This window comes from Pipistrellus kuhlii, unplaced genomic scaffold (assembly GCF_014108245.1).
Source record: "Pipistrellus kuhlii isolate mPipKuh1 unplaced genomic scaffold, mPipKuh1.p scaffold_m20_p_7, whole genome shotgun sequence".
NCBI lineage: Eukaryota > Metazoa > Chordata > Mammalia > Chiroptera > Vespertilionidae > Pipistrellus > Pipistrellus kuhlii.
Window position 1 is genome coordinate 26805374 of NW_023425573.1, and position 22044 is coordinate 26827417.

General features: G+C 45.0%; 3 protein-coding genes and 2 long non-coding RNA genes across 7 annotated transcripts in view; 2 read left to right on the forward strand and 3 right to left on the reverse strand.

The window, feature by feature from the left end:
* The window catches only part of LOC118709114 (UDP-glucuronosyltransferase 1A9-like), a 48272-nt gene that overhangs the window by 11346 nt on the left and 14882 nt on the right, over positions 1 to 22044 (forward strand). Inside the window, exon 1 of one of the 3 annotated variants that reach the window (XM_036420969.2) lies at positions 14213 to 15122. The exons of the other annotated variants lie outside the window; for them this stretch is intronic. Coding sequence (XP_036276862.1) covers positions 14259 to 15122 — 864 coding nt within the window. The 5' untranslated portion in view covers positions 14213 to 14258. Of the gene's footprint in view, positions 1 to 14212; positions 15123 to 22044 lie in introns of those variants that run through there. 3 annotated transcript variants of the gene reach the window in all.
* On the forward strand, positions 526 to 4124 carry LOC118709115 (UDP-glucuronosyltransferase 1-6-like). Its single transcript, XM_045575835.1, has one exon. The coding sequence runs from the start codon at positions 2722 to 2724 to the stop codon at positions 3604 to 3606; it is 885 nt and encodes a 294-aa protein (XP_045431791.1). The 5' UTR covers positions 526 to 2721; the 3' UTR covers positions 3607 to 4124.
* LOC118709120 lies at positions 4399 to 21544 on the reverse strand. Its single transcript, XR_004984855.1, has 3 exons — positions 21417 to 21544; positions 18983 to 18985; positions 4399 to 4428 (listed from the first exon to the last, which is right to left on the reverse strand). It is a non-coding gene; the product is annotated as an uncharacterized LOC118709120 (long non-coding RNA).
* Positions 16734 to 17585, reverse strand: LOC118709121. Its single transcript, XR_004984856.2, has 2 exons — positions 17127 to 17585; positions 16734 to 16916 (listed from the first exon to the last, which is right to left on the reverse strand). It is a non-coding gene; the product is annotated as an uncharacterized LOC118709121 (long non-coding RNA).
* LOC118709117 (dnaJ homolog subfamily B member 3) lies at positions 19304 to 20289 on the reverse strand. The gene has a single exon (XM_036420974.2). It carries the CDS (start codon positions 20144 to 20146, stop codon positions 19427 to 19429), a length of 720 nt encoding a protein of 239 aa, XP_036276867.1. The 5' UTR covers positions 20147 to 20289; the 3' UTR covers positions 19304 to 19426.

The window sequence follows — 22044 nt, forward strand, 5'->3', positions numbered from 1 at the left end:
CTTGTGATAATGGGGTCATCAGAGAAGCTTTCTTTGAGATGGCACTGAGTGAATCTGGAATGAAGGGAAGGAGCAGCCATGTGGATTTGCAGGGAAGATTCAACACCTTGGTTTTTATCACTGTCTGGAACTGAGGTTGGCCAACTGCAGCCCTCAGGTCGAATCTAACCTGCTTCCTGTTCTTATGAACAGAAGTGATTGGAACACAGCCATGCCCATTTGTTTAGTGTTGCCTATGGTTGTTCTCCTGGTACAACAGCAGAACCCAGAAGACCAGGTGGCTCACAGCATCAGCAATATGTACTATTTATGCCTTTTATTTTTAAAATATATTTTATTGAGTTTTTACAGAGAGGAAGAGAGAGGGATAGAAAGTCAGAAACATTGATCAGCTGCCTCTTGCACACCCCCCACTGGGAATGTGCCCGCAACCAAGGTACATGCCCCTGACTGGAATCGAACCTGGAACCTTTCAGTTTGCAGGCCGACGCTCCATCCACTGAGCCAAACCGGTTTTGGCTATTTATGCCTTTTAAAAAAAGTAATTGCCCACCCTTGATATAGAACAGCGATTCTCAAAGGGTGTTCTGGAAACCTTGGGGATCCCGAGACCTTTCAGGGGTCTGCAAGGTCAAACTGTTTCCTTAATAGTACAAAGACTATTAAGTTTTAGTTTGCATTTTCCACTCTCCTTTTCTCATGGTGGTGCTGGGGAGTTTTCACAAGACTTCACAATGTGCAAAAACCACAGCAGAGCAAGTGCACAGTGGACAGGAGAGTCCCTCTCCTCCAGTCCGACATTAAAGGGACTTGCAACAAAGGTAAAATGACGTCACTCTTCTGACTACTTTTTCTCGTTTGTTTGGAGAAATTTATGTTTATTTTCTCAGAAAAGATGTCAACTTGCAAGGGGTTTAATCTTGTTATCTCAAATTAATGAGGACGTACTTTTTGAATGGGTCAGTTTTAATTTCTGAAACAGCTTATTTGAACACATGTTGCCCACATAAACAAATGTTTTGGAGGTCTTCATGCACTGAGAGTAAAAAAGAAGTCCTGAGGCCAAAAGATTGAGAAAAGCTGATCTAGAAGTAGCCAATTCTATTTTTTTTTTTTTCTTTTCTGAAGCTGCATAAGTTACCCAAAAGTGTCCTTTCGGAGGCAGGCAGCTTCCGTTTCTCATTGGTAGAAGGATGGTCAGCCTGGGCTTTGTATTGCATGAGATGAAGGGTGAGTGTTAAGGTTGAATTGTGTTCCCCCAAAAAGTGTTATTGAAGTCCTAACGCCCAATACCTTACAATGTGACCTTATTTGGAAATACAGTCTTTGCAGATGTAATTAGTTAAATTGAATGAGGTCATTAGGGTAGGCCTTAGTCCAACATGACCGGTGTCTTTATAGAAGGGGAAATTTGGACCCCGGGAGGGACACAGGGAGAACCCTGTGTGGCGGTGAAGGCAGAGATGGGCTGATACTCTACAAACTCAGGAACAACAAAGATGGCCTGCACACCACCAGAAGCCAGAGCAAGGTTGGAACAGACCCCCACGCAGGCCTCAGAAGAACCAGGAACCAGTCCTGCTGACACCTTGACCTCAGACCGCCAGCCTCCAGACTATGGGAATGAAGCTCTGTTTTTCAGGCCACCACAGTGTGGTGCTTTGTTACAGTGGCCCAAGGAAATGAAGACAATGGGGAATTGTTTTAGAAGCTGAACATGTCCGGGACCCCTGTGCTGGAGCCACCTTCTTTCAACTGCTGGCTGGATGATTTGCCTCCATCAAGTGCCCTGTCACCTGACACCTCCCAAGCATGTCATATTTCTACATTTTCTTTTCTTCATTTCTGCCTCCTCTTCTGTCCCCTTCATTCCTCCTATGGTTATTGTATTCACAGTGAAGGGTCATGAGATGTGTTAGGAGCACTTTTTGGCCCCTCACAGGGTCTGACCAGACCCAGAGGGAGCCCTTCCAAGGGAATTGCACTCAGCTCATTCTCACCACCCCTGGGGGGAGGGACTGATGCAACCTCCAGCTGGCAGGTGCAGCAATGCAGGGGAAGGGCGGTGAGGTTGCACAGCTTGGTAGGGGCAGGCTGGCTCCAAAATTCATGCTCTTAACTGCAAAGTGAGATGTGTGGTGCCAGAGCACATATGTTAGGATTAGATTCTATCTTCTGATATAACAAAACTCTCCAATAGCAGCGGTGGAGCAGCGCATGGTGGGAAGTTCTATTAGACTTCTCTGTGCCTTCCTTTTGGCCACTGCTGTGGTAGCCAGGATTTGGAGTGAGCACCTCCATTGTGTTGTTCAAACCATGAATTTACATCTGTTCACACTTCCTTTCCACTATGAGGAGAGTTGACAAGGAAGCAGAGCAGCATGGACAGCTACTCATCTGTGAACATGGTCATCCCTGATGCTGTGGAGTCCTGGAGGGAGGGTGGGGCTGCGGCGGGCCTCCTGGGGCCTGTTTAGGTTGTCCTCCAACCGGAGAGACAGGTTGGTGCAGACAAAAAGAACTAAATCCAGAAGCTCAGGCAAAAGCTAAGAAGCTTAGTTGGCTCAAGTTACCTGTGTGCTTAGAAATAGTTAAATATTAATTTAGGTTCTTGCATATTGAAGGGCAAAACTCAGAGCACAGAGCGATAGGGCAGGTAGTCAGTGTAGGGGAAATAGCCAGGAGCCCTTTTACTCTTGCTGCTATCTGCACTCCACGAGGATGGCCTGCCTCCCCCGTGTGGTCCGGGGCGTTTCTGCAGGGGTTTTACTCTTAGGGCTTTGGGGTGTGGCTCTCGGTGACAAGCTGTTGGTGGTTCCGCAGGATGGAAGCCACTGGCTCAGTATGAAGGACATAGTTGAGGTGCTTAGTGACAGGGGCCATGACATCGTGGTGCTGGTGCCAGAAGTCAATTTGCTTCTGAAAGAGTCCAAACACTACACCAGGAAAATCTATGCGGTGCCCTACAACCAGGAAGAGCTACAGAGACGCTTCCGTACCTTTGGGAACCGGCACTTTGCTGAGAGGTCGCTCCTGGCCGCTCCCCTGGTGGAGTACAGGAATGTTATGGTCGTCGTTGACCTGTGCTTCATCAGCTGCCAGAGCCTCCTGAGGGACTCGGCCACCCTGACCTTCCTCCGGGAGAGCAAGTTCGACGTCCTGTTCACAGACCCGGCCATGCCCTGCGGGGTGATCCTGGCCGAGTACCTGGGCTTGCCCTCCGTGTACCTCTTCAGGGGCTTCCCGTGTGCCCTGGAACATACGTTCAGCCGAAGCCCGAACCCTGTGTCCTACATCCCCAGGTGCTACACCCAGTTCTCAGACCGGATGACTTTCTCCCAGCGGGTGGCCAACTTCCTCGTTAATCATTTGGAGAACCTTCTGTTTCACTGTCTGTATTCAAAGTATGAAGACCTCGCATCAGACCTCCTCAAGAGACAGGTGCACTTACCCACCTTATATCAGAAGGGCTCCATTTGGCTCTTGAGATATGACTTTGTGTTCGAGTATCCCAGACCAGTCCTGCCCAACATGGTCTTCATTGGAGGGACCAACTGTAAGAAGAAGGGGGTCCTGTCTCAGGTGGGTGGCTTTATTTCTTTGTGACTGCCCCATTTCTTCACTCTCTGCTTCCCTCACTGGTCTGGCTACTCCTCTGACTCTCACCTGGGAGGGCCATCTGAAGGAAGGGATGCCAGGCTCGGAGGAGGGGGTGGAGGATACCTGAGGCTGAGGGTTTGAATGAGATAGCACTCATGCCTGGCAACAGCAGCAGTTATCTTCACCTGGGTAACCTGGGGATAGTCATGGAATGAGCCTTAGAATTTTCCAGGCCAAATCCTGCACTTACCTGTTGAAGAAACAGGTGAAGTCCAACAGGACACAGCTAAGAGGGTAGTCCAGGTCAAAACCCGTTCTTCCAACTCTATGTCATGCTTTTTTCCCTGGTCCCTAAACCAGGGGTTAGCAAACTATAGTCGGTGTACCAAATGGACGTCAGCCCACAGCCTGTTGCTATATGGTTCAGAACTAAGAATGATTTTTATATTTTAAAAATGATGTTAAAAACAATCAGAACTAACCAGGCCAGCAGGGGAGGGCAGTTGGGGGTGACTAGGCCGGCAGGGGAGAGCAGTTAGGGGCAGTCGGACCAGCAGGGGAGCAGTCAGGTGTCAATCAGGCTGGCAGGGGAGTGGTTAGGGGGTGATCAGGCTGTCAGGCAGAAGTGGTTAGGGGCAATTAGGCAGGTGAGTAGTTGGAAGCCAGTAGACCTGGATTGTGAGAGGGATATCCAACTGCCCATTTAGGCCCAATCCCATTAGGCAGTCAGATATCCCTTAAGGGGTCCCAGATTGAGAGGGTGCAGGCTGGGCTAAGAGACGCCCTCCCCAATCCCTGCATGAATTTCATGCACCGGGCCTCTAGTTTCTAATAATTACACATACAACTTGGTACAGAATGCTCTCTGTGCTGACACATAGGGACTATCAACTGAGACACAGATGAAAGCCAAGCACAGGCAAAGCTTCAAGGCCCAAAAAGCACACTCACTACAGCCTGTTTTTTCAACATGACTAAATATAACTTTAAAAAAATATATATTTTATTGTTTTTTTTACAGAGAGGAAGGGAGAGGGATAGAGAGTTAGAAACATCAATGGAGAGAAAAACCAATCAGCTGCCTCCTGCACACTCTCTACTGGGTATGTGCCCACAACCAAGGTACATACCCTTGACCGGAATTGAACCTGGGACTCTTGAGTCTGCAGGCCAAAGCTCTATCCACTGAGCCAAACCAGTTAGGGCTACAACTTTTTAATTTTACTTTTGCAAAAATATATGGTTGGTACCAAGGTATAAAAATGATATTTTTCACTGAAACCGGTTTGGCTCAGTGGTAGAGCGTCAGTCTGCGGACTGAAAGGTCCCAGGTTCGATTCTGGTCAAGGACATGTACATTGGTTGCGGGCACATCCCTGGTAGGGGGTGTGCAAGAGGCAGCTGGTCGATGTTTCTAGCTCTCTATCTCTCTCCCTTCCTCTCTGTAAAATATCAATAAAATATATTTTAAAAAATGATATTTTTCCTTCTTATAGCAAATGATTCTTTTACACTTTGGATTATTAATTAAATTTTATTGACATACGAGGTTTCTGTATCATGCTCTGTGCTTCCTGGAGCTTGTCCAATTATGCTCATCACCCTTGTAACTACTGTTTACCATATTTACAGAGATATTAGCAGATATAAAAGAAGGTTGATAAGGGTCTTTGGGGCTTCTTTGAGGCTTTCTTTCCGATGAAAAAACAATGCATTGAAAAAAAGAATTCTAGTATGAAAGTTAGAGTGATCTGAAGCTTTTCAAAGGTGTAAATATTCAAATAACATTTAAAAAAAACCAAACTCACAAATTTTTATTTTCCAAAGCCCTCTTTCCTCATGTGCCAGAGGGAATCTACAAACAATTGCCTTAGGTCAGAGGTCAACACATAAGTTCTGATTGTTTTTAACTGCCCTCCCTTTCAGGCCTGGTCCCTCCCAACTGCCATCCCCTGCCGGCCATCTTGTAGTGGCTATCTTGTGTCCACATGGAGATGACCATCTTGTGTGTTGGAGTGATGGTCAATTTGTATATTACCTCTTTATTAGATAAGATAGATAGGATTAAGTTACAGTGATCAAAATCAGTTTCACTGGTCAAATACAGTAATTGAGTCATTTCAACACTATGAATAGGTGCACACTTTGAAATAATGAGAACAGGAGTCATGTAGACATGGCGGGGCACAGCGTTGTGAAGGGACTAAATGCCACTGAATTGTTCACATTAACATATCGATAATTTGTTTTGTTGTATGGCCTCATCCAAGATATATTTTTAAAAAGAAGATACATCAGATGCCTTATTTATAGCTAAAACAACAACAACAACAACATCTCGACACTCCTTAGTAGGAAAATATATGATCAGGCAATACATAAACAACACAAGTGGCCAATAAAAGTTTGAAAAGCCATTTAACTTCAGAAATAATCTGAGAACTTCAAATTCATAAACGATGAAATTTGATTTCACATATCAAGTGACCTGTTGTATAGGTAACTATTGGCCTGATTTCAAACACATACTCATATTTCTTTCAAATATGTGCAAAGCCTTTTGGGAACCAGTGCTTGGCGAACATTCCTTGCATAACACTGAGTCACAATCTGGGAAAGGGTACCTGTCCTCACGGCACCCTTTGCACTCCCAGCCTTGCCTGTGTGGGGGAGCACAAGATCTCTTCCCACTTATGCCCAGGTTAGTGTGACTTTGACCACAGTTCCACCAGCCTCCTATGCCCAAGGAGGGACTCAGCCATCTCCAAGGCCCTGGGCATTTTTTGCCCAAGATGTCTCGGAGAAGTCCCTGAATCACCCAGCAGGTGGTTCCCACTGGGAGCCCCTCAGAGGCGAGGCCCTGGGCAGCCCTGGATGTTCTGAAGCCCCTTATGCCATCCAGGGCCTCCTCACCAGCCCCTTGCATCTTATCATCTGGCCCCCGAGCAGTTCTACCTGTGCCACATTCTCACAGGTGCCTTTCCCTCTGCTTCCAGAAGCTCCAGGCCAGGCCAGATCCTGGGACACTCAATATTGGTTGAAACTTTCTGTGAAGTGATAAAAGCAATGTGGTTTTCTTGCAACATTCTTTGGGAAGCATCTCCCCAGAAAACTATATCCAAATGACTGAGTACTAGCTCTTTTGTTCCCAAGTTTTCTTCTCTTGAGTTCTGGAATCATCTAGGTCAGGGGTAGGAAAACTTTTTTCTGCTAAGGACCATTTCAATATTCATAACATAATTCAAGGGCCATACAAAATTATCAACTTGAAAATCAGCCAGCTATATTTGGTTAAACATATAATTAACTCACTGCTAATGTTTTGGCAGAGCCAGGCCAAACGTTTCTTAGGCCTTATACAACCTGCAATTGGAAGTTCTCCCCCTAATCTAAATAATGGTTCTCAAATGGGGGTAAATTTGACCCTTTCTGGATAATGTCTGGAGACATTTTTGGTGTCACAATTAGGGGGTGACCCTGTCAACTAACTAGTAGGTAAAATCCAGGGATGCTGTTAAAAATCCTACAAAGCACAAGAAATACCCACCCACTTATTCCCAACAAAGAATTACCTGGCCAAAATGTCAATAGTGCTGAAATTGAGCAATGCTGGTCTGAACAAATCCCAAGTGAGTATCAGTCACTTCTATCCAGCAGGGTCCAGGCTGGGTTGGGAGGGGGCAGCAAGCATCCTTTGCCCATCCCTGAACTATCATTTGCCCCCTTACAGGGGTCTCTGCAGGCAATAAACACTCAGGCTGCAACTTCAACATTTATTGGTTGAGCTGAGGATTGAATTCTAAGCAAGTAAGGGGAACCAAACACTAAAATGCTGAGTCATTCTTAACAGGCACTTTTAAAAAATACATGACTTAGGCCATTGTCTGAAATTCCTATAATGGTTTGCTTCTCTTTCCAATCAATGTGTTTACCTTTATGACTGGTTATCTTGGAGATGAATAGACCTGTGGAACATTTTGATAGCACTATTTCTCTCACTGAGTAATTATCCATAGAGTGGCTAAATGCTAGAGTGAGTCAAGGTTTAAAAACCAATATTCAACATGAGTCTCTGAAAAGCTAGAAACTTAGTTGGATAATAATTTAGATAATTTGAGAAGAATGTAATTAAGTAGATTATTTTATACTACTTGCCGGGTGTACAAGATTCATGCATGGGGTGAGGAAGGGGGAGGGGTGTCCCTCAGCCTGGCCTGCACCTTCTCCAATCTGGGACCCCTTGAAGGATGTCCTACTGCTGGTTTACAAGAATTGGGCCTAAACCAGCAGTTGGACATCCCTCTCGCAATCCAGGACTGCTGGCTCCTAGCCGCTCAACTGCCTGCCTGCCTGATTGTCCCTAACCATTCTGCCTGCAGCCTGCTCATCCCCAACTGCCCCCCGTGCCAGTTTGCTTACCCCAACTGCCCCCTACCCCCCTACCCCCCGCTGGCCTGCTTGCCCCCAACTGCCCCCCCTGCTGACCTGCTCACCCCCACTTTTCCACTCCAAACTGCGCCCCCCTGTCCTGATTACCCCCAGCTGACACCCACTGATGGCCTGCTTGCCCCCAACTTGCCGATCTGCTGGTCTGCTCACCCCCAACTGCCTCTTCCCACCCCTGATGGCCTGATCACCCCCAACTGCCGTCCCATTCTGGCCTGAACACCTACAACTGCCCTCTCCTCTTGGTCTCTAACCACCTCTACCTTGGCCCCACAACCATGGCTTTGTCCAGGAGAATGCCCAGAAGGTCTCTTAGTGTAATTAGCATATTACCCTTTTATTAGTATAGATAGAGGCCTGGTGCAGAGGTGGGGATTGGCTGGTTTGCCCTGAAGGGTGCCCCGGATCAGGGTGGGGATTCCCTTGGGGAATGGGGCAGCCTCGGTGAGGGGGTCTTTGGTGGTTTTCAGGCTGGCCAAGCCCCCATGAAGTGAGGATCCTTGCTGGGGATGTGTGGCCAGCCTGGGTGAGGGGCTTTTGTCTGTTTTCAGGCTGGCCACACCCCCTTTAGGGTAGCCATGACCCTATGGGGTGAGGGTCCCTGCTGGGGTGCCTAGCCAGCCTGGGTAAGGGGCTGATGACTGTTTACAGGCTGACCATACCTCCCAGTAGGGACTCTTACTCCATGGGGGTGTGGCCAGCCTGGGTGAAGGGCTGAGGGCCATTTTCAGGCTGGACACACCCCCTTCAGGGTGGGGGTCCCCACTGCTGTGTCTGGCCAGTCTGGGTGAGGGGCTGATGGTTGTTTGCATGCTGGCCACATCCTCCAGCAATCCAGGCTCCCAGCCACTCCTTGAGTGGAGGCCAGGGAGGGCTGGAAGCTTGGCTTCCTCCATTGCCAGGGACAACCAAAGCCTCCTGCTCCCTTCAGCTTTGTGGCAGCCACTATCTTTGTTGGGTTAATTTGCATACTTGCTCCTGATTGGCTGGTGGGCATAGCAGAGGGATGGTCAATTTGCATGCATTTCTTTTATTATACTTTAAAACCATACAATGCATTTAAAGTTTACAATTCAATGATTTTTAATATATTCACAGAGCTGTGCAATCATCACCACAATCAGTTTTAGAACATTTTCAATCATCCACAAAAAAAACACACCTGTAATTATCAGTTACTCCCCATTTTCTCCTCTCCCCAGCCTCTGGCAACAACTAAGCAACTTTCTGTCTCCATGAATTTGCCTATTCTGATCATTTAATACAAAATGAATCATATAATAATGTGATTGACTTTTTACACTTAGCATAATGCTTTCCATAAGGGTGATTCATATTATAACATTTTTATTGTTGAATGATATTTTGTCCCATTAGCATAATAACTTTATGTAGCTACTCATCAGTTGATGAACATTTTAGTTATTTTCAGTCCCCAGTGCCCCTGCAGCTTTGATTCAGGTCCTCGCCTCTCACAAACAAGCTCCCAGTAGGACTCCCTGGTTCCAGGCTGACCCCTCTAAACCATTCCCTACTTCTTCACAAGAGGAACATTTTAAGAACACTAGGCCAAACATACCACACCATCCTAGGTAGTTTTCCCAGACTAGGAGAAAGCTCAGGTCTGTGGAATTGAGACCCCCTCAAAAAAAGAAAGAAAAAAAGAAAAAAAAGAAAAAAAGAAGCTGAAGTCCTAAGCCCCAGCATCTCAGAATGTGAGTTTCACCCAGCTGGTGAGGCTCAGTGGTTGAGCATTGACTTATAAACCAGGAGGTCATGGTTTGATTCCCTGTCAGGGCATATGCCTGGGTTGTGGGTTTGATACCTAGTGTGGGGTGTGCAGGAGGTAGCTGACCAATTATTTTCTTTCATCATTGATGTTTCTATCTCTCTCCCCCTCTCCCTTCCTCTCTGGAATCAATAAAAAATATATAATAAAAATGAAAAAAGAATGTGAGCTTTTTTGGAAACATCTTGGCAGAGGTCATCAAATTAACATGAGATCATTAAGGTGGCCCCTGATCTAATATTACTGGTGTCCTTATAAAAAGGGAAATTTGAATACAGACATATACACAAGGAAGACAGTGTACAGGGAGAAGATGGACATGTGATTGGAGTGATACATCTGTAAGCCAAGGAAGACCAAGGATTGCAGGCACATCCCAGGATCTGGGAGAGGCAAAGAAAGATCCTCCCTAGAGCTTTCAGAGGGATCATGGCTCCTATTTGGTTCTGTCCTCCAGAGTGTGAGAGGATAAGATAATACATTTCTCTTGTTCTAAGTTCCCTAGTTTGGGCTCTTTGTGTCAGCGGTCCCAGGAAAGGAATGCACCCCTATTTTCTTCTGTCTCCTTCCTGCTCTTGCACGCTCTGTGTTTTCTGGGTCATTTAGTTCTCTTACTGCTCAGAATGCTTCCTGCCATTCCCATGCCTCTTTGCAAGAGTAGGTGGGAAACACCAAAGCATTTGAGAATGAGTTTTAGGGGCATGATGTAGCATCAACTGTGACTTACCAAGATGCAAAGCCATTAAAATGGGTGTTGGGAAAGGGAGTCTCACTTGTGCAGTCTTTTAGCCCCATTCACCTCATAAGATCCAGAGACAGAGAAACATTGATCAGACCATCAAACCCAGAGGGAAGGCTGGGAAGGCTGGGAGAAGGGAGAGGGATCAATTAAAGAACTTGTATGCATACATATAAGCATAACTAATGGACACAGACACTAGGGGGCTGAGGGCACGAGCGGGGTGGGGGTTGGGGGGCAATGGTGAGATAAGGACACATATGTAATACCTTAATTAACAAAGAATAATAATAATAAAAGAATGGGCCTGGGCTTGAAAGTCTTTCCCATCACAAGCCTATGCAGCCTTATCACCTTGTGTGGGAGTGTCTTTCTGTTTCAGGCTCAAAGAATGCTTCTTTTTTTTTCTTTTCTTTTTTTTCTCTTTTTTTTTTTTTAACATATGGATCCATGGCACTTGGCCAACCCACTGTTATATTTATTTGTACTCCAAGGGGAGGGGACAGGGTCTTTCTCATGCTGCACAGTAGGAACATATGTGGGTGAACTGCTCTGTGTCTGCTGTCCTAGGGACTGCTGGCCATGGGGGCGTCACTATTGGGATTGATTCACTGTCTCCTCCCCATGTAAGTAAAGCATGTTGGGTGACTACGGTGTGTTCTTGGCAACTCCAATAGCAAGATGCAATGGGCAAAGGTGTTGGGCCTTCTGTCACTGATGGCTGGCATAGTGATGGTCTTCACTATTCTCTGGAAGCTGGAGTCCCCTGATGGGATTGGTATCTGGGATTCTCTAATCTGCTTTGACAGTTTGGAGCTATGAGCAGGGTCACCAAGGAAACATACCATGGCATGGAGGATAGGTATAGGCTTCTCAGCCCTACAGTCCCAGGGTGGTGCTTGCTCCATTAGCATAATAACTGACTGAGATGCTGGCCACCTTCTGGCCACATGGAGACAAATGAGTTGTAGATAATCTCCTTATTGACAGGGAGCAAGCGCCCCCCTGAGGCTTTAGGTGTAATAGATAAGGACAGACATACCAGAAGTGGCTGCTAAGAGCAAAGAAACTCTACCCAGGCCTTGTTATCTGTTGTCCCCTTCTCTTTCTGCTTCTTTTTGTTTTCTCTTTAGTGCCTTTAGACAGATGTAAAAAGTTTTTGTGGGGTTTTTTTTGTAATAATTTATAATCATTACCTATGAGAGCATTGGTCTGATAGGAACTACTCCTGTATTACCAGAAGACAAAAATGCTTCTAGATGAATTAAATTTGTTTTTTCTCCTGTTAAAAATCCCAATGAGATTTTGTTTGGCATTGCATTAAATCTATAGTTTAATTTGGAATAAAATCAAGCGTGTTACAATGTAAAGTCTTTCCTTCAGTACACCCCATGACTCTTCATTTATTTGACCTAGATTTATTTATATCTCCAATTGGAGCAGAGAAAACACCACCACTATGACCAATTCCCTAGGTCCGTGGTCAGCAAACTGCAGCTCGGGAGCCATATGCAGCTCTTTGGTCCTTTGAGTGTGGCTCTTCCAAATTACCACAGCCTGGGCGAATCTATTTTAAAGAAGTGGCATTAGAAGAAGTTTAAGTTTAAAAAATTTGGCTCTCAAAAGAAATTTTAATCATTGTACTGTTGATATTTGGCTCTGTTGACTAATGAGTTTGCCAACCACTGCCCTAGGTAAACCAATCTTCTTACTTGGCTTATAACATCTTGGCATGTTGGGTTATAACCACAAAGCAGATGACCACAATGATGAAGGCTAGAGAGGTGGCCCTGGTGTATATTCTCTCCTACATGTCCAGTGCAGTTACAGTTGTATAAGGAACAGGGACTACCAAGTTATTAACAGAATGAAGATGAGTCAACTCTGGTTACTTGCTGCGTCTGCCATTGATATGGTAGTGGCAAGAATCCTTAATGGTAGCTTCTCTTGTTAGTGATAATAACAGCAGCTGCAGCACCAATAACAAACTTGAAGTTGTACCTTCCCAGCCATTGGCTCCATTTGCCCTCATGCTTTTAATGTGGGACATGAGCAGTCTCAAGCCTACACACTCAAGAGATTTTGCATGGCTTTTTGTAGGAGTGAATGAAGGACAGAAATGATAGGATTAAACCTGTGAGTAGGCTACAGAAACAGAGTCTTGGGGGAAAAATAGAGTTATGACTTGGACAGAAAGAGGATTTGCAAAAGAGAGCAGAGAACTTGCTGTTGGAGAGGAGGAGGGAACCAGGATCCCTGGCTCACAGCCTAAAAGGAAGGGTTAAACCCATCACTGCCTGCACAGTGGTGGCTGGTGTTCCATGGGAAGTGTCTTGGTGTGCACACATTTATCCAATGGTGGAATCTGTTAGCACTGTGGATCTCTCATGGGGTCATTTCCTCCCCAAGGGAAGCCTAAGCCTTGCTAGTCATGGTGGCCTGCCTGCAGGTTGGTGTGGCAGAAGTCAAGGATACCAAAGCACATTCAGTGAGAGAGAAAGTGGGACATCACAAAGAGCCCACTCACTTTATTGCCAGGGTGAACAGGACCAGGAGATTGCAACTGAGCACATATAAGAGTCACTTTCTGAGCAGGCCTGTTCTTCTGGGCATGTGACTCATGAGGCTGCTCAGGGCTCCACCCTTAGAAGGAGCGCACAAATTATGTAGCCCATCCTGTTCTGGAAGCATCTGTTCTTACGAGGACTTAGGAGTATAAATGACCTGGGAGAGAAACCTGAACATAAATCACAGGATATAGTAAAGGCCCAGATTAAGGTACACCCTAGTCCCGAAGCAGAGTAGCAGAAGACTGTAACTTTCAGGATGTAAGAGATGAGGAATTCATACAGAGACTGGTCTGAGGCCAGGTGACAGCTCCCTCCTGTCTTGTGGTGAGCAGGCTTCTCGGGGAATGGTGCTCTCTAACCCCACTGTGTCCTTGACCATTTACTCTCTAGATAATGGCAACTCTTATCCCATGGAGTAGGTTTAGGCATCTCAACAACCTTTGTGTTGTTTTCATCAAGTCCCAAGTTCAGGGTTTCCCCAGATATTTCCACATTTGACAGCTGCTTCAAGTAGACTCTTCCCTGAACATTGCAAGAGGTGTCCTTGTGTGGAAGAGGGACAGAACCAGAGAGTCAGGGTCCCCCTCCTCTTAGAGAAAACCGTCTTAGCAATGCTATATGTATTTTCTGGATGTGCTCAATGTTGCCCACGTGGGAGGAAAGCGTTTTAAGAGTTACCAGATAAGGTCACATCCAGCAGAGAGGTTTTGGTTGTGGACTAGTATTGGTGACTTCTTGGAGTTCAGTCACAGCCCTGTAGAACATGGTTAACAGAGGAGTGGGCGGAAAGAGAAGAAATGGGCATCCACAGTCTCATTTTGGGAATGGAATGAAAAGCAAGAGCGTGAACTAGACAGTTCTTCTGAGAGAGCAGTGGACTCAGATGAATTTCTCCAAAGTTAGAGGGATAGATCTCTCCCTAGGGAAAGCAAAAGGGTAAAAGGCTAGTGGTGAAGGACAGGGGCAGGTTCATTCTGTAATGATTAATGTAAGTAGGGCACCCTGCCCTCCAGTGACGTGCCATGCTGTGAATTGGTTTGACGATAAGACAAAGGAAATAAGTATATGAGACACACTTTGATCTGGGGAGTCAGCTGCTCTTGCATTTACTGAGATGGCTACAGGACTCCAGCTTCACCCACCGCTGCTCACGGGACTTCTCTTCTTCCTGTGTGTCGGGACCTGGACTGAGGGTGGGAAGGTACTGGTGGTCCCCATGGAGGGCAGCCACTGGCTCAGCATGAGGGAAGTCGTGCAGGAGCTCCATGCCAGAGGCCACCAAGCAGTAGTCCTCTCACCAGAGGCAACTTTGCTCGTCAAGGAGGAGGACTATTTCACCCTGAAAACCTATCCCACTTCATTCACCCAGGAGGAATTCCAGTCTTTCGTGCTGGGCCATTTTGGCCTGGTTTTTGAAAGAGAACATTTTCTAAAAACATTCTTGAAATCTATTGAAATTATGAAAAATGTGTCTTCAGTCTTTCAAAAGTCTTGTGAGGAGCTGGTGCATAACCAGGACCTGATCAGACATCTGAATGCCAGTGCCTTCGACGTGGTTTTAACAGATCCTGTCTACCCCTGTGGGGCACTGCTGGCTCAGTACCTGTCGATTCCTGCTGTGTTTTTTTTACGTTCCATTCCATGTGACTTAGATTCGGAGAGCACACAGTGCCCAAGTCCTTCCTCATATATTCCCAGGCTATTTACAAGGAATTCGGACCATATGACATTCCTGCAAAGGGTCAAGAACATGCTCTACCCTCTGGCCATGACGTACATTTGCCATATTTCTTTCTCTCCTTACGTACTGCTGGCCTCTGAGCTTCTGCAGAGACAGATGTCACTGGTGGATGTTTTTGGCTATGCATCTGTGTGGCTGTTCAGAGGAGACTTTGTGTTTGACTACCCCAGGCCCATCATGCCCAACATGGTCTTCATTGGGGGCATAAACTGTGCCAAAAGGAAGCCATTATCTCAGGTCTGTATTAGTGCTTATATCCAATCAGTGTGCCAGGCAGAACACATTTTATTTTTTATACTAATTCCAAATGTTTACTTATCTACCAATCTTTCTGTTGATTTCTACCTTTCGTTCTCTAACAGTCTTGATGAGATAAATGGTTCAAGTGTCTCAAGTAGTGTGGTTAAGGTTTGCAATGGTCGTTAAAAATGAGAGAGAGAGGGGTGAAGTTCTGTAATAGGATTTACAATGGTGTGATTCAATCAAGATTGTCCTTTTGCTATGGTTTCATCGTCAGGGTTGTGCTTTTCTTCAACTGTGTAGGAGCAGAGAAATTGAGTTGTGAACTTATTTATCAGGGAGTTTTTGCTTGTAGATGTTCAGTGGAAGGATAAAGGGACTAGCAAATTGCATTTATTTACATGATCATTTATAGTGGTCCTGTTTCAGAAGGGGCTGAGGAGAAATATAATGCAAACCACATGTATCATTTAAATTTTTTAGTAGGCATGTTAAAAAAAAAGCAAAAAGGCATTAGTTTTATTATACTTTATTCAACCAAATATATCCAAAACATTTTCTTTCAACATATTCTCAATATAAAATTATTAATGAGATATTTTACTCTTTTCTGTCCAATACTAATTTTCAAAATTTGGTATGTATTTTATACTTATAGTATAATTCAATTTGGATTAGCCACATTTTGAATGTTCAATAGTTATGTATTACCAATGGCTACTCTATCAGACTAGGGGCCCAGTGCATAAATTTGTGCACTTTGAAAGGCACCGTGGGCTGCGAGGCTGTGGTGGGCACAGGGGCAGGTCTCAGCCCAATATTCGTGCCCCCTCCTGATCCTTCCCGCTGCAGCCCCTGGTCCCCTGTCTTCGGGCAGCCCCACTCTCAATGCTGCTGCTCTCGCATGCTGATGGTGCAGAGCGATTGGGGCCGGTGCCAGCAGTAGGTGTGAGTAGTGGTTGCTGCCAAGATTGGCCCATAGGAGCAGGGGAAGGTGGAGAAGCCCTCAGGGGTGATTGGGGCCAGCAGACGCCACTTGCACCCACTGATGGCACTGAGCAATTGGGATTGGCACTGGGCACCGGTAGCAGGTGCGAGTGGCAGATTTGGTGCTGGCAGTGAGTGCGGGTGCCGGGCAGTACTGCAGCGCATAGGAGCAAAGAATTTTCAGAAACCTCCAGAGGCTCATCCCAATAACAGTGATTGGCACCCCACCTTGGTCTGGCGCCCCTGCTCACCTGCTCCACCAACCCACTATGGCCAATGTTTGCCATGTTCCTTGTTCTGCTGCCACTGCTGATGCCCACCATGTTCCACGCGTGCCACCTGGTGGTCAGCACACGTCATAGTGCCTGGTTGCACGGTTGTTTGGCCATTCGGTGTATTTGCATATTAGGGTTTTATATAGATAGATAGTATATGATCAATATTTGTAAATGTCCCATAGAAACACCTAAAATTTATATTTTAAGTTTTTCTATTAAAAAAAAACTCAACATGCTCAATTCTGAAAAAGATGTCTTAAACTATTCCCCATTAAAATTTTGCTGTTTCTATTTGGAATTTTAATAATTTTTTCTTATTCTATTGTTGCAAGATTGGTACACATAGTTTTATTACTGTTTTATTTTCTTCATAGTTGGCCTTTACCATTTTTTAAATTGTGATAAAGTGCACCTAAGATAAGATTTACCATCTTAACCATTTTAAAGTGTACAGTGTAGTACTGTTAAGTACTTCACATAGTTGTACAACTAATCTCTAGAACTCTTTTCATTTGGAAAACTGAAGCTCTACGCCACATGTGTCAAACACAAGGCCCGCGGGCCAAATCCGTCCCGCCAGGCCTTGCAATGTGGCCCGCACCGCGCTGTCATCACTGCACTCCGCTGCGTTTCCATCACAATGACAGTTTATGACTGTTCAGTAAACCATTCGGCCCGCGATTTAGGCTGGATTTTAGATTTTGGCCCCTTCTCTGATTGAGTTCGACACCCCTACGTCTACGCCCATTAAACAACAACTCCCCATTCCCCTTTCTTCCTAGTCGCTGGTAAACACCATTCTTCTACTTTATGTCTCTGTGAAATTGATGACTTTAGGTACCTCATGTAAGTGGAATTATATAGAATTTTCTTTATGTAACTGGCTTATTTCAATTAGTATAATGTCCTCAAATTTTATTTATACTGTACTACATGATAGAATTTCCTGTCCTTTTAAAGCTGGATAATATTTCATTATGGATATACCACATTTTGCTTATCTATTTATCCTTCAATGGACACTTGGATTACTTCCATCTTATAGCTATTGTAAATAATGATGCTATGAATAGGGGTGTACAGATCTCTCTTTAAGACCCTGCTTTAAAATCTTTTGGGTTTATCCCCAGAAGTGGAATTGCTGGGTTATATAGCAATTTCGTTTTTAATTTTTAGAGGGACTGCCATACTATTTTCCACAGTGATTGCATGTTTTACATTTTACCAACAGGGCACAAGGTCTTCAATTTCTCCACATTTTCTCCAACACTTTTTTTCTTTCTTCATCTCTTTTTCTTTTTTTCATAGTAGTCATCCTAATAGGTGTGAGGTGGTAACTTGTAGTTTTGACTTACATTTCCATAATGATTTGAGATATTGAGCATTTTTCATATGCTTATTGGCCACTTGTATGTTTTCTTTGGAGAAATGTCTATTTAAGTCTTTTGCCCATTTTTGAATGGGGTTTTTTGATGTTGTTGAATTTTAGAAATTCTCTATATATTCTGGATATTAATCTCTTACCAGAAACTATGTACCCTTCTGATCACTTCAAAACTCCTGACATCCTCTCTCTCCATGTTCCCCCCAACCCTCTTTTCTGGCAAATTACTCTGGGAATGTCTTCACTGGCGTTAGTTATTCTGCCTGGCAAGCAAATGACCTCCTTTTTTAAAAGCTGTTTTATTCTGGTATTTTTATATGATGGCTATTTGATGTGGTTAACAGACTCTCTGTGCCCTGTGGGACAGTGGTGGCTGAACCTATGTTCCTGCTGTGTAGTTTGCATGTTATTCCATTGGGATTGAACTTTAAGGGCACTAAACTCATTCTCATACATGCTGCATTTTCAGTTGGTCTAGTTCAGTGATCTTTTTGCTCTCTTACCTTATGCCAGCCTTTCCTTGGAGATGACCAAGGGAATGGCACACTTAGTGATGGACTATCTCAAGGCAACCATACAAGGGGTTTTCATGGGGGCATAGACTGTGCCAACAAAAAGCTGCTCCCTCAAACATGTGTATGTTGCCTCACCCAATCAGTATCCCAAGAACCTAGCTTTCATCATCCTCATTTGATTATGAGATACATGTTGTGCATGGCAATGGGTTAGTTTTATGTAGCCTTGTAGAAATGCTTTTCACATTTCCGTCTATCATTTTATAGATCCAAGTTGGGTCCAGGATAGCAATCAGAGTTGCATTAATGTATCTGAGTCATCCCTATCACTATTTTATTAGGTCAAGTGACCTGAATATGGTTCTCATGTTATTAATCAATCACGTGACTGTGAGAAATTCACTTAATTTGCCCACAGCTGTTGGAGGGAACATGCTCCTACCAATAGCGATTTAAGTTCAGTGAAACTGATTTCAGACTCCTGTCCTTCAGTTTTTAATGTGGATTTCTTTTTAAGCTATCATGTTTGAGGTAATTTGTTATAGCACCCTTAGGAAACGAGTACATCCACTTTGCCATGTTTATCTTCTTTTCAAAAGCCTAGGCTTAGCCTTATATTAAACAATTAACTCTTACTAAGAATTAATTTAAACAATCAACTCTTACTACCAGCATGTATATTGACCTAAAAACCATCTTTAATTTAAGCAGAGGTATTAATACTATATTTATATTTTTACTACTATTACTATGTGCTAAAAAAAAAATGAAGTAAATCATTATAATTTGGCAGTGTTAACTTCAGAGCAAACTATCTGGCTGACATTTCAAATTTTGGAAAGGCCACATTCTAGGTGCCGTGATGAACATTTTGTCTTAGTGTGAAATTAACACCGTCTGCCTCAGGGCTATGTTTAATAAATAGCAAGGTGTATGCAGACATTTGCAGCAGTTTTAAAGAGAAACAAAGAGAAGTCCTATTAGGGTGGTCCTAACAATAAGAACAAATAGGCATAGGCATCGAACCGTTTATAAAGTGCTGAGTACAGTTATTCTAAAAGTAGAGTTCACTTGCATTCTCCAAAAAAATGTCCTGTTATTCCTTCCCATGTGCTTTAAGTGAAACGTGGACTGGAATTACTTGGTGTCAATGTGCAGCAACTGCTCTTTGCCGTTTATTATCAGGGACTTTAACTCTCCGTCTTGTTCCACTTCCACCCGTTCTTGGCCATTCTCGACAATTCTCTTGGTGGTGGTTTTCTTGCCGTTAATGATCTCGGTGGAAGTTGACACGGACTTGAAGCTCCCCATCCCCCCACTACTACCACAGGACGTGGAGAAGGAAGAAAGGCCCCCGTTCCCCAGAGAAGCAAAGGAATGAAATCCTGAATCAAAAGAGGAAAAACCACCACCAAATGCTGGAAACTCATTGAAGGTGGGGAACAGGGGTGAGGACCCTCTGCTCCTGCTTCTCCGACCTCCCAAAATGTTATCAAACGGGTCTCTGAACAACATGTCGAACGAAAATGGGTCCCGGCCACCAAAAAACTCCCTGAAGACCTCCACCGGGTCGCGGAAGGTAAAGACACATTCGAAGGGGTCCTCGAAGGGCCCGCTGCCGCCGCCGCCACCGTCCTCCACTCCCGCCTCGCCGTAGCGGTCGTAGACGTCTCTTTTCTTGGAGTCCGACAACACCTCGTATGCCTGGGCCACTTGCTTGAATCTCCTCTCCGCCTCCTCCTTGTTCTCAGGGTTTTTGTCAGGGTGCCATCGGAGCGCCAGTTTGCGGTAGGCCTTCTTGATGGCGTCGGAGGAGGCCTGGCGGGGCACGCCCAGCACCTCGTAGTAGTCCACCATGTTGGACGGCCGGCCACGGCCCACGGGCCCTGGGCCAGTGGCCAGACAGGCAGCGGCACGCCTGGGGTCCCAGGGCGCAAGCCCAGTGCCCGGCGAGGCTGCCCGGGAGGTAGGCCCCTTGTGACGTAGCCCGCACCTGATTGGTGCCTCTCCCACGCCCTACAAGGCGCTCTGTGACGTGTTTCCTGTGGTGCCGAGGCCCCTCCCACTTAGGCTCCTCCCACCGGGCCCCCAGTGGAGCTGTAGCCTCCAAATAGGGCACAAAAGAGAGGAATTTAACTTGTGCGCAGGATACTTTTGTTAAAGTTGGAGTAAATTTAGACGGACCCTGGGCTCAGGAACAATCATATAGTTTGCCTAGACATCCATTCAACTTTTTGGCCTCAAGACCGTTGGCTTTTGTTTACGTGGGTTGGATCTAGTGATTCTCCATTAGAAATTAACACAATAAAAAATAATCCATTTGATAACAACAAACCCATTACACAATATCATAAATCATATTTTTATGAAAAAATACTTTTTCAAAACAAGATTTAGTGAAGAATGGCATCATTTTACTTTTTTTTCTTTTTTCTTTTTTTTGCATCTCTCTCTCTGGCTGAGCTTGAGTCTTATATCTGCTTCTGCATTCAGTCTTTTGATGTATCACATGTCCTGAAGCTACTCGGGAACTCCCCTGTACACTTAAGAGAGAATGAGAGTGGAAAGTCCAATATTATGATTATAAAAATAGTTTAACTTTGCAAAATTCCCCTGAAAATTTTTTTGGGATGCCCATAGCAATATCAAAATGATTAAAGCTTGCTGGCTGCGCTTATAGTGATGTGTCTAAACTTGGATGCAGTGATTATTTCCACTAAAATGCTATTAACACAACCATGATTTTATTTTTGGCCTTTCTTGACATATTTTTTGCTTTGATAAATGGTGAGGCAACACCAATAGAGGTCACTTAGTTCTAAGAGGAAAATGATTAACCAATGAACTCTCAAATATCCTATATAATAAAAAGCTAATATGTAAATTGACTGAACAGTTGCCATGACATGCACTGACCATTAGGGGGCAGACATTCAAAGTAGGAGCTGCCCCCCAGTGATCCGTGGGCTCCCACTGGGGAAGCACTGCTCAGCCAGAAGCTGATTCAAGTACAGTTGTGGTGGCAGGAGCCTCTCCCGCCTCCGTGGCAAAGCTAAGGATGTCCCTGATGGCTTAGGCCCAATCCCCACATTCAGACTGCAAGAGGGCACAGGTCGGCCTCAGGGACCATAAAAGGTAGATTCAAAGGGTGTGTGTGCTATATCACCAGAACAAACTGCGAACTTTGAAAGACTAAATATAAAGCCTGGATCTGGCACTTAGTCAGCATATGAAATGAACAGTAATAAGAAGCTGGTTGGGAGTAGAATTTATTGTGAACAAAGCAATGTGGGAAATTACAAAGCATATTTGTGGAAGAGTGAGTGATCCAGAATGGCTGCAGGGAAAGAGGCAGAGGGAGAGGTCAAGTGGAATAGTTTGAGAGGAGCAATGAGCTTGGCCAGGTGGGCTGGGCCCATTCCCAGGTCTGAGGCCAAGGCTGAGGAGTGTGCATTTTATTGTGGGCCCTGAAGCTGTTGACCAAGATTTCAGAGGTGTGGTGGGGTGGGACCATGCAAAAATAGCTGATGTCAGGAATCAGAAGGCACAGATAGGTCCTGAGGCCCTGAAACAGGACCAGTGCAGCTGGATCTGAGAGGCAATGGTAGAATTATCTGGATTCAGTACTTTCTTACTTGGATATGGGACCTAGAGAAAAGGGAGAAGGGAGGTCACATCTCTACAGAAACATTTACTGAGTGCTGAAGGTCTGCAAAACCATAGACTGGTTCTTGAGCAAGAGAGTGATTCTATAG